The following is a 12810-nucleotide window of genomic DNA, read 5'->3' on the forward strand; positions in this document are numbered from 1 at the left end:
TGAATAGAGTTATATGGTTTGTTCAACTTTGAAATCAATGTTTTTTGTTTGGCATACATTTTAAAGGGATACTTCGGGATTTTGGCAGAGGCCCTTTGTCTACTTCCCCAGAGTCAGATGAACTTGTGGATACCATTTTTATGTGCTAGCAGATACCTATAGACTTCCAGTCATTGTGTTAACGCGTATTAGCATTGGCTCGCGAAACCCACCTCTAACTTCTTTCAAACTGGACACAAGAGACATAATTTGGTATCCACAAGTTCATCTGATTCTGGGGAAGTAGATACAAGGGCCTCAGTGCCAAAATCACAAAGTATCCCTTTAATTGAATTGCCCATGTGTCCTATACACACATACATACAGCTAGACACACACACACACATACATACCCCCCCCCCCATCAGTTACAACAATGTTACGTTGGTGTAAGTCGCTCTGGATAAGAGCGTCTGCTAAATGACTTAAATGTAAATGTAAATGTGAGGAGTTACAGTCAGTGACCAGTCAGCCCTGCCAGGTGAGGAACCACCAGGGTACAACGCTACAGGGGCCTAAAGTCAATTACAATCACTGTGGTGGTGGCACAATACAGCATTACTGCCCCACTAAAACACAATACAGTCAGCACGACGCCAGATTACTGCCAGGCTGAAACACAGCCAGGCCTGTTCAACTCTATACTCCACACACAGAGGATATTATGCAGGATGGATTGGATACAAGACTCAGGGTTTTTTATGGATCAAAAAGGAGCTTAGGCGGTGGGCGTGGCAGGGGGCGCGATTGGCTCGTCGGTGCTGCTGATTTTGAGAGAAATTGTTCTCAAATGTCTACATGGAGATGAGAGAAATTTGGTCAGTTTTAAAGCTAATTTCCTGCAATTCTATGCATTTTGCCGTGGCTAATGCTGTGTTCTTTTGCTCAAACATAATAATAAAATATATTGCTAAATTCATTGTTTTTGGAATTTCTATTCTCCCTGAATGTCTAGCTCCCCCCAACCCCCCTGAAAAATCCCTGGTACTGTACATTAATAGGCATACAGGGATCATAATTATACACTGAGTGTACAAAAGATTAGGAACGCCTTCCTAATATTGAGTTGCACCACCTTTCGCCCTCAGGAAAGCCTCGTTGGGAAATGGACTCTACAAGATGTCGAAAGCGTTCCACAGGGATGCTGGCCCATGTTGACTCCAAAGCTTACCACAGTTGTGTCAAGTTGGCTGGATGTCCTTTGGGTGGTGGACCATTCTTGAAACACACGGGAAACTGTTGAGCAAAAACCCAGCAGCGTTGCAGTTCTTGACACGCTCAAACTGGTGCGCCTGGCACCTACTACCATACCCTTTTTTGTACTTTTGTCTTGCCCATTCACCCTCTGGCCACAATCCATGTCTCAATTGTCTATCATCTACACTGATTGAAGTGAATGTAACAGGTGACATCAATAAGGGATCATAGTTTTCACCTGAATTCACCTGGTCAGTCTGTCATGGAAAGAGCAGCTGTTCTTAATATTATATACACTCAGTGTAAAGCCATGTGGTGATGACAGTTCTTCTGCTCACATGGGTAATCATCATTAAGAGTTGCTTGTTATAGTGCTGATTGGAAATATACATGGCATGAAACACTGTAAGCAGTCAGGACTTGCTCTGTCTCTAACTGAGGATCATGTTTTACAGTGAATAGAGAGAGCAGCACTGCAGAGGGAGGAGTGAAGAACGCTTGGATATAACAACACGGGCCAAGCTTGATATGGATTCCATATGTACCCTATGTTATACGAACTGACAATGCCCTTACAGCCCTCTGTGGTTTTCTATGATACATTGATATAGTTCTGATTCCAGAATGATCTGAGATATGTCTGCTCAATGTTAGGTGCACAAAATGGGATTTTTATAGAAACTAGTGATAAGATGTTTCAGCCGACATGTTCTTGGCAAAGTTACCACAAAATGTGGGAACATCAAACATCGAGCTCCTATAACATATTGGGATGAGCATTCTCTCTCTTCTCTTTCTCCATCCTCACCTTTCTGTGCCTCCTCAAAGCGGTCGTTCTCAGCCAGCCACTGAGCGTAGGGCACATAGACGTCATCTTTAAACTGGGCATGTTTCTCCACCAGAGCGAAGGCCTGGGGGAGAGAGGGGAAGAAAGGCTCAATCAGATGCCTTACATATAACCAGATTATATCACTTAGAATATTTATTAGGTTTACTGTATCGTGTGTCTGAGACAATATGCCCAGGATAATTTGCCTAGAAATTGTCAGTGATTATTAACACAGGCTTTAAAACAGACACATCTAGCCAAAACATGAATAGAGCTCATTACTAATGTGATATGTTAAGGTTAGCATATTAGACTGATTTCATGTCATGGTCAATTAGTGTGCAGCTATGGTTGTTTGAGTGACATGCTGTAGTAGAATTGTATGACAGTAGTCTACAGAGGCATACCTGCCTGTCATCTTGATTGATTAACCGAATTGTCCAATAGCAAGACTTTCATTAAGCCTTCCACCTTCTCTTTTTCTCGTCCTTTCTCTCTCTCAGGATCAAATGAACGAACGGGTGAGAAAGCTCCTCAGACGCTGTGCATGATTCATACAATATGAATGTGATTTAATGTTCTAGTCTTTTGGCATTCTCTCTGTTTCACAGTGGAAATCACACGTTTGCTCTCAGTTCCACCCATAACTCACTTAAACACTTAGAACATTTAGTATTTTCTCCATGTCTCCCCAGCTAGCACATAACATTCTGAGAACCATATGTTTCTTAGAGCTTGGTTAGAGCGTGGTTGCCCTATGGTTATTTTGCACATCACCTTCCCACAACATTCTGGTAATGGTGCAGGATAACCAGCTAGCACATAACGTTCTGACAACCTTATGTTTCTTAGGTGGGAATTTCAGTACTTCAGCGTAATGTCTCCTACAGGTTTCCTCATTGTTCTATTTAAAGTAATGTTCTCAAATTGCTCCAAGAACAACGTTCTTCTGTGGGAATTTCAGTACTTCAGCATAACGTTTTCTGCAGGTTTCCTCATGGTTCTATTTAACAAGAAGTGTGTTCGACCCATAAAAAACACAAGTAAACATTATTAACGTTCAAAGAACGTTCTAAGAATGTTATTTATATACATTCAATTTTCAGCGACACCAAAACTCTATCCTCTATCTTGTTAAGTGTGTTCAGGTGTGTTGGCCACACCCACTAATTGGCCACACCTAAACTTAATGAGTGCTTGTTTCAATTGAAATGGGGACTATTTTGAATAGACAAAAATCAACAGCTTTGTATGAGTTAAAAAACATTGGCATGCTACAGTAGCTCCATGCTGGTGACGCAGTGGACTAATTCCATGGACAGAGAACAGAAGATCACAGGATCGAATCGCACGGACACCGTGGCAAAATAAAAATACAAATGTAATGTGTTTACATGACTAATGCCTAACCAAATTAATTTCCATGTGTCCTATCTGTTCTTGGAGTTCAAAACAGTTAACCCAAAGATAGCTGTGTTATTAAAAATCTTATTGGAACGTTCTCAGAACATTATTTAATTACCTTCAGATAACCTATAATTTCAGTTTTTAGAACAATAATAAAACATTCCCAGAACCTTCCTGCAACCTAAAAATTAGCATTCCCAGAACAGGCAAAATGTTCACTTCCATTCTCAGAATGTTTAAAATATTTATGGCTTTGTTCCCAGAACTAATGGGAAACCAAAAACGTAAGTTCCCACAACTTCCAAAGAACCAAATCTGCTAGCTGGGTCTGTGGTATGCGCTGCTCTGATGGGGCAGTTGAGTCAAAACAGAAAAAAGTTCTTAGCTAAGGCTCTTTAGTGCTTTGGACCGCTGGGTGCTTCTCACATTCTAGTCATCCTAGGCAGAGATTTAGAGGAAATCTCTAGCTTGGCCGGCAGCTTTGCTCTGGTTTTATAGAACATGGTTTCAGTTTGTATTGTTCCAGTAAATTTGCAGTGTCATTTTCTGTGTTCTGGCCTACACTAAATGGCTAAAAGTATCGTCATTCCAAGTTCCTGGGCATTAATATGGAGTTGGTCCCCTCTTTGCGGCTACAACAGCCTCCACTCTTCTGGGAAGGCTTTCCACTAGATGTTGGAACATTGCTGCGGGGACCTGCTTCCATTCAGCCACAAGAGCATTAGTGAAGTCAGGCAATGATGTTAGGCGATTAGGCCTGGCTCATCCCAAAGATGTTCGATGGGGTTGAGGTCAGGGCTCTGTGCAGGCCAGTCAATGTGTTACAAACGGAATTTGACAAACCTTTCCTGTATGGACCTTGCATTGTGTATGGGGGCATTGTCATGGTGAAACAGGAAAGGGCCTTCCCCAAACTGTTGCCACAAAGTTGGAAGCACAGAATCGTCTAGAATGTCATTGTATGCTGTAGTGTTACGATTTCCCTTCACTGGAACTAAGGGGCCTGGCCCGAACCATGAGAAACAGCCCCAGACCATAATTAATCCACCAAACTTTAGAATTGGCACTATACAATCGGGCAGGTAGCGTTCTCCTATCATCCGCCAAACCCAGATTAGTCCGTCGGACTGCCAGATGGTGAAGGGTGATTCATCACTCCAGAGAACGTGTTTCCACTGCTCCAGAGTCCAAAGGCAACAGGCTTTACACCACTCCAGCCAACACTTGGGATTGCGCATGGTGATCTTAGGCTTGTGTGTGGCTGCTCGGCCAAGGAAACCCATTTCATGAAGCTCCCAATGAATAGTTGCTTCCGGAGGCAGTTTGGAACTCGGTAGTGAGTGTTGCAACCAAGGACAGATGATTTTTCCACACTGCGCACTTCAGCGGTCCCATTCTGTGAGGTTTTGTGGTCATTGTTGCTCCTAGACATTTCCACTTTACAATAACAGCACTTACAGTTGACCAGGGCAGCTCTAGCAGGACAGACATTTTAAATTTGACGAACTGACTGGCTGGCATCCTATGACAGTGCCACATTGAATGTCACTGAGCTCTTCAGTACGGGCCATTCTTCTGCCAATGTTCGTCTATGGAGATTGCATGGCTGTGTGCTGTATTTTATACACCTGTCAGTAACAGGTGTGGCTGAAATAGCCGAATCCACTAATTTGATGTATGAGGTATACTTTCTGATGAGCCAAGTAAGATACAATACTGTAGCTGTGTCCAACAGGTGTAAGGACCATAAGTGAAATGTGAATAGTTTTGACTGACCTCATCCCAGTGTCGTGCCTCCACGTGCAGATGCACCAGGGCCTGCAGGTCTCCCATCTTGGAGTAGGTCTCAGAGGCATAACCATGGTGCTTCAGCTTCTGGAAATAGCCCGCACACTTAGCCAGTGGTTCGCGCTCCGCCTTATCCAGCTTACGGGCTATGTCAATCAGCCTGATAGGAGAGATGAGATCAGATGGAGTGGGAGGGTGTGTGTGTGTGTTAATGTGTGTAGTATGGGAAGCTGTCAAGCCTGATAAAGCTTAACGGGGCCAACCAGTCTTTCCCTGTGTTTGTTATGCTGGGCCTGCCTTAGCCTAGGTGGTCTGGGCCAGAGTGGGGGTGTGATTGACAAGCAGCAGACACTGGGTCAGAGAGGGAGCCCGTGGGGAGCCCTGATAGGACCACAGGACCAGCCTTATGTATCTGCCTGCTTCCCAATCACACCCTCACCACACTTTCAAATGACACCATGACTCACAGGACGAAGAGAGGAGAACCAAGAGCTGTGTGGGTATGTATGTATGTACAGTGGGGCAAAAAAGTATTTAGTCTGCCACCAATTGTGCAAGTTCTCCCACTTAAAAAGATGAGAGAGGCCTGTAATTCTCATCATAGGTACACTTCAACTATGACAGACAAAATTAGAAGAAAAAAATCCTGAAAATCACATTGTAGGATTTTTAATGAATTTATTTGCAAATTATGGTGGAAAATAAGTATTTGGTCACCTACAAACAAGCAAGATTTCTGGCTCTCAGAACCACACGGGGGGACCTAGTGAATGACCTGCAGAGAGCTGGGACCAAAGTAACAAAGCCTACCATCAGTAACACACTATGCCGCCAGGGACTCCTGCAGTGCCAGACGTGTCCCCCTGCTTAAGCCAGTACATGTACAGGCCCGTCTGAAGTTTGCTAGAGAGCATTTGGATGATCCAGAAGAAGATTGGGAGAATGTCATAAGGTCAGATGAAACCAAAATATAACTTTTTGGTAAAAACTCAACTCGTCGTGTTTGGAGGACAAAGAATGCTGAGTTGCATCCAAAGAACACCATACCTACTGTGAAGCATGGGGGTGGAAACATCATGCTTTGGGGCTGTTTTTCTGCAAAGGGACCAGGACGACTGATCCATGTAAAGGAAAGAATGAATGGGGCCATGTATCGTGAGATTTTGAGTGAAAACCTCCTTCCATCAGCAAGGGCTGGGTCTTTCAGCATGACAATGATCCCAAACACACCGCCCGGGCAACGAAGGAGTGGCTTCGTAAGAAGCATTTCAAGGTCCTGGAGTGGACTAGCCAGTCTCCAGATCTCAACCCCATAGAAAATCTTTGGAGGGAGTTGAAAGTCCGTGTTGCCCAGCAACAGCCGCAAAACATCACTGCTCTAGAGGAGATCTGCATGGAGGAATGGGCCAAAATACCAGCAACAGTGTGTGAAAACCTTGTGAAGACTTACAGAAAACGTTTGACCTCTGTCATTGCCAACAAAGGGTATATTATATGATTATATTATTGACCAAATACTTATTTTCCACCATAATTTGCAAATATATTCATTAAAAATCCTATAATGTGATTTACTGTATTTTTTTGTCATAGTTGAAGTGTACCTATGATGAAAATTACAGGCCTCTCTCATCTTTTTAAGTGGGAGAACTTGCACAATTGGTGGCTGACTAAATCCTTTTTTGCCCCACTGTATGTATGTATGTATGTGTGTATGTGTGTGTGCTACCCACATGTCGACCCAGCCGTGTTCTCCTATGATGTCGATGGCTTTGAGGTGTTCTCCTGCAGTCAGGTACATCTGAGCAGCGGCCCGCGGCTCCTTGCTGTTCTTAGCCCAGTCGGCCTGCTTGGACATCAGCATGCGAGTGTTTTTAGGGTCTGCCGCGCCCACAAACTCCTACAGAGGGACAGGAAGAGAGGGAGGGTGGGTGAGACAGACAGGCCCATCTGGGTCAGGGCCTGGAGAGGGGGGACATGGAGTCACATAAACAGGGCCAGGATTCCCCCGCTGGTGTCCTCCAGCGCTAAAATAAATGGCCTCGAGGAACAGATGGCCACACAAATATACACACAAATAACGCACGCACACACACACACACACACACACACACACACACACACACACACACACAGGGGAGGGGAAAGGAATTAGGCCTGTGTCATCTGCTACTGTGAACACACACACAGTGACCACTCCACACACAAACACACTAAACACGAGATTGTCTCAACTTCAATTGACCCCTTCATCAAAGAATTTCCATTCAACAACTGACACTTGGAAACGTGTAATGCTACAGCCTGTGTGTGTGTGTGTGTGAGAGAGTGTGAGAGTGTGTGAGTGTGTGTGAGTGTGTGTGTGTGTGTCATTGAAATAGCATACACACCCACAGCCCCGCAAGGCAGGATGCCACCAAGCTTAGATTATTTTTTTAATTTTTTTGGGGGGGGTGGAGGTTGGGTCCCCCAGATAGTATAAGAACACATTATAAGCCATGAAATGTATTTATAGAATTACAGGAAATTCGCTTTAAAACTGCAAAAAAAACGTGTAGAACAGCAGGAAATTACTTCTAAAATAGCAATAATTTTTCAGAGCCTCATGGTAAAATATTATGATATTAGCAATAAACCTGCACATTTTTCCCTAAAAAAATGTTTCCTTAAAAAGATGTATTTATTTATTTAAAAAATGTAAATGGTGTGCGAGTGTGTATTGCCGGGATAATATATAGCGAGACATCTAGTGATGTATGGGAAGATGTGGAGGAGATCTGCCAATGTACAGGTCCTCTATTTGGCATAAGTACACAGTGAGTGAAAACACATGCTGGGATTACCTCTACATGCTCCCGTAGTTTGAACGTCTGTGTGTGTGTGTGTGTGTGTGTGTGTGTGTGTGTGTGTGGGATCTCACATGTTTGAACATATTGTATGTAGAGCCTGTGTGCAACGTGCATTAGTGTGTGGGTGTACAGTATAGGCACATTCAAACATTCATCGAAAGTCTGTAAATGTCCAATGTCTAACTCACCTTTAGCCATACTTGAGGTTATGCGAGTGTGTGAGTACTCGTACTCACCTTAGCGTACTCAAACATGCGCAGGTCCGTGTACATGCTGAGAGCTCTGGAGTCCAAGCCAGTCCTCTTGTAGAGCCTGGCAGCCTCGTGGAATTTCCCCTGGTAGGCATAGACATCCGCAAGGAACAGCTCAGTGTCGCTCTCACCTCTCTTCTTCCTCTCCTGCCAATCCATCGGCATGGACACAGAGAAAGACATGAGCTAACAAAGTGGAGTCAGTTTCACCCTGATACTCCACTATCAGTCCATAGTCTTGCGTACACCGAGTTTACAAAACATTAAGAACACCTTCCTAATATTGAGTTGCTGGCCCATGTTGACTCCAATGCTTACCACAGTTGTGTCAAGTCTTGACACGGGAAACTGTTGAACATGAAAAACCCAGCAGCGCTGCAGTTCTTAACACAACCCGGTGCGCCTGGCACCTACTACCATACCCCGTTCAAAGGCACTTAAATATTGTCTTGCCCATTCACCCTCCGAATGGCACACAAACACAATCCATGTCTCAAGGCTTAAAAATGCTTCATCTACTGTTTGAAATGGATTTAATATCAATAAGGGATCATAGGTTTCCCCTGGATTCACCTGGTCCGTCTATGTCATGGAAAGAGCAGGTGTTCTTAATGTTTTGTACACTCAGTTTTTTTCCTACAGTATGCACACACAGACACAAAGCCTGTTTCGTGGAATTCAATGATCCATTGTTTCCATGTCTACACTCAACACGCAAAAAGAACATGACAATCAATGACTGAAAGTCCAAAGCAGCTTTTTAAACTCTATATTAACTCATTGCTAGGTGACAATTAAGAACCTTACTGTGAATGTTTTCAATCAAAATAGCTTCTTAGCAAAGAGCAATTTCTCAAGCAAGAATTTTGCTAGGACTGTCTGGGAGTGGTCTGAGTGGGGAGGGGAAAACTAGCTGTTATTGGCCGAGGGGTGTGGAACTCTCTTTTTTATTGGTCTATTAACTAATTTACAGCTTGGTGATGTTACCAGGCAGGCCAAAACTCCATCCCAACAAAACAGGCTGAAATTACAGGTGGTCTTTTTTAAATAGCTCTTACACTAAATGTGCATTATCATATTTTTCACAATTTTATAGTATTATTCCAACCTCATAGTGTGGAAATATATAATACACAGGAAATTCCGTTTTAGACTCCACTGGGCCTTTAATCAGGGAAACGCATGCAATTCCAACAATTCCCTTCCTCTGTCTCACCTTGATGCAGTGGAGTGTATTCATGGGTGCCAAAAAATGTACTAAGAAAAAAATAATTAAATAATTAATTTTTCGTCTCTCTGTGTTTTCAGAATTTTCCTTAAATTCACAAGAGGCTGAATATACTGTATCTCTCAAGAGAAAGCATCCGAGTGAGCGAAACAGCGCTCCTCTGTCTCCGTATGTGTAGGCCAGCTATCTGGTCATAAAGAGTATGACATTGTTGCAGCCCGTAGCATTGAATGCAAGGGAAGCCACCGACCAATCACTGAGTGAGCTCAACTGTGAATGGTCCTGGCACACCAAAGAAAAGAGAAGCCCGTTTGGATTTGGCTTCACTCCTATCACAGAGAAATACATCATCGATAGAAACAACTTGAAATGTTGCATCTTGTTATGTTGTTGTCCTCCGGTGGCTAGCTAGCTAAACTTGGCCCTTTCCTAAATTAGCCATGGATGGAGACAGGGATTTGGACATGTGGTTTTAGTTAAATCCCCATACTGGCCAATGATTATAATGGGGATTCTGATCCAACCATAAACTGCATTGTGCCCCTGGCCTGAGAGGATGGATGTTCAATATGTAACTAGATGTAGAAGGCTAATGTTAACTAGCTAACGTTGTCCATGAAAGGAAGTTAGGCTAGCCAGAAGCATTTTAGCCAGGTAAATAAAAATTCTATAAAAGTGTGTACTGTATGACAGTACATAGACTGTTTCGTCAACATGAAAGAGAGGAGGATGGCATTCATTGGCGTTTCTCTGCAAGTAGGGTGAGTCAACATATTTTTTTAACTTGCACAAACGCACACACACACACACAAATCAGAACCATGGAGAGCCACAACAAATGGTTTTTGGTATTTTTTAATTGTCACTGTATTAGACTAAGCATAGGTGATTAGATGATGTTGACTTGTACTAACTCTCCACGGTTCTAAATCAATGGTTGTTTAGTAGTCCGAAAATGTCGGAAACATGTACTTTCTTGACCATGCTGTAGGTCATGTAGCTATTGGTTACATGCATTATGCTTTGTGGACTTCACCAGACAGAGGTTGCTCTCTGGTTTTGTGATGAAACAAAGGTGTGATTGAATTTATTTTGCCACTGTCTTCTTATTGTCTCGGCCTTAGGTCTATATATCACGGTCGCAAGGCATATGAACTAACAGGTTATAGAGCAAACAATGCAATAATCACAACAGCTATGTTGTAATATGGCATTTGTTTCTGGCTTAGCTTTTTACCCATGCACCGCTACTGCTTTGATGACGTCATGGGCAGCTCTGGTCAGCCAGTAAATCCATCCTGATTAAAGCTATGTGGTCTGTTCTGTTTTCTACAGCCACAAACTCTGATCTTGGATTCATACAATTCAGACTAATCCATTATTCATTATTCATGTGAGGGGAGTGTGTCTGTGCCATATTGTACCTCAATGCTGTTGATGAGCTCCAGGTAGCGCAGGTCTCGTACTCTGATGAATGCCTGAGAGAGAGACACACGGGTAAACAGAATGAGTGGAACTCTTACAGTATCCAGAGAATCCACTCAGACCACATCCTTCAGCTATTCTATCACACTAGTCAAACGAGGATGAGAGAGGTTCAACATACCAATAGCTTCAGGCTGCACCATCTAGTGATGGACACTAGCATTGCAGTGGTTCCTGGTTGAAAAAGTGTGTGTGTGTGTGTGTCTGACCTTCTTAGAGGTGTCAAAGTCGAGGCCCTCCAGTGCTTCCGTGGCCAGATCCCTCCAGTCACTGTCAGTCACACCCAGGCAGGCGATCTGATAGGCCTCCTTGAACATCCTCCTCTCCAGATACTGGTACATGGGAGCCGACTAGGGAGAAGGGAAAGGAAGAGGGAACCAGTCAATTCAACATATAATTAGAAACACAACTAAACAGAAGAAAAATAAAGCTCAGTTCTTCAAGTATTAGTCTTCCAGCCCACCTGAGGCACCTCCACGGCGGACATGGAGTACACGTGCAGGCAGAAGATCTTGGAGCCGTTGTAGCCCACCACGAAGCCCTGCAGCTTCTGCTGATGCACTGGGAAGTTACTGGCCTTGATGTTGAGGTAGCCACTGCCTGAGAAACACAGCATGTCCTCACACTGGGTGTTCCAGGCTACGCTGTTAGCATTGGGCTCCTGGGAAGTAGGGAAGTCAGGGGAAACAGGGGCGAAGGAAAGGAGTGGGACAGCAAGGGAGACGGGTGTTACACTTTACCCCCACAAACATAACCTGTGAACCCTAATGTTAAACTGAAGCCACTTCGACCTTGGCCTTAATAACTCTTGACCCCTAACCTCTGACCTGGAAGAGCAGCTCCTTGGTGTGGATGTCGTAAACCAGGCAGGTGTTGTGTTCGTCCACCACGGCCAGCTTGCTGCGGGATGTACTCATGTCCAGACAACGCACAGACGTAGACTGCTTCAGCAGAGTGATGGCAAATGGGTTGTCAACAAAGATCTTTAGGATCTGAAGAGAAAATTAATACCACAGGATTTGATTGAATGAGCCACAGGATTTGATTGAATGAGCCACAGGATTTGATTGAATTGAGGCACAGGAAATAGCATCTCAATAAGACTAACCTGGATAAATACAAGTAAGTTAGCTAAGAGTTTGTGTGTACTCAAATCAAATCAAATCAAATTTATTTATATAGCCCTTCGTACATCAGCTGATATCTCAAAGTGCTGTACAGAAACCCAGCCTAAAACCCCAAACAGCAAACAATGCAGGTGTAAAAGCACGGTGGCTAGGAAAAACTCCCTAGAAAGGCCAAAACCTAGGAAGAAACCTAGAGAGGAACCAGGCTATGTGGGGTGGCCAGTCCTCTTCTGGCTGTGCCGGGTAGAGATTATAACAGAACATGACCAAGATATTCAAATGTTCATAAATGACCAGCATGGTCGAATAATAATAAGGCAGAACAGTTGAAACTGGAGCAGCAGCACAGTCAGGTGGACTGGGGACAGCAAGGAGTCATCATGTCAGGTAGTCCTGGGGCACGGTCCTAGGGCTCAGGTCCTCCGAGAGAGAGAGAAAGAAAGAGAGAATTTGAGAGAGCATATGTGGGGTGGCCAGTCCTCTTCTGGCTGTGCCGGGTGGAATTATAACAGAACGTGGCCAAGATGTTCAAATGTTCATAAATGACCAGCATGGTTGAATAATAGTAAGGCAGAACAGTTGAAACTGGAGCAGCAGCATGGCCAGGTGG

General features: G+C 43.8%; 1 protein-coding gene across 4 annotated transcripts in view; it reads right to left on the reverse strand.

The window, feature by feature from the left end:
- Positions 1 to 12810, reverse strand: part of ift122 (intraflagellar transport 122 homolog (Chlamydomonas)) — a 34666-nt gene that overhangs the window by 11975 nt on the left and 9881 nt on the right. For all 4 annotated transcript variants that reach the window (XM_029621640.2, XM_029621641.2, XM_029621639.2 and 1 more), the window contains 8 exons: positions 11901 to 12065; positions 11537 to 11734; positions 11283 to 11423; positions 11013 to 11066; positions 8346 to 8507; positions 6994 to 7160; positions 5249 to 5420; positions 2045 to 2147 (listed from right to left, as the gene is read on the reverse strand). In XM_029621640.2, the coding sequence (XP_029477500.1) occupies positions 2045 to 2147; positions 5249 to 5420; positions 6994 to 7160; positions 8346 to 8507; positions 11013 to 11066; positions 11283 to 11423; positions 11537 to 11734; positions 11901 to 12065 (1162 nt within the window). The remainder of the gene's footprint in view (positions 1 to 2044; positions 2148 to 5248; positions 5421 to 6993; positions 7161 to 8345; positions 8508 to 11012; positions 11067 to 11282; positions 11424 to 11536; positions 11735 to 11900; positions 12066 to 12810) is intronic.

Source organism: Oncorhynchus nerka, linkage group LG20 (assembly GCF_034236695.1).
Source record: "Oncorhynchus nerka isolate Pitt River linkage group LG20, Oner_Uvic_2.0, whole genome shotgun sequence".
Taxonomy (NCBI): Eukaryota; Metazoa; Chordata; class Actinopteri; order Salmoniformes; family Salmonidae; genus Oncorhynchus; species Oncorhynchus nerka.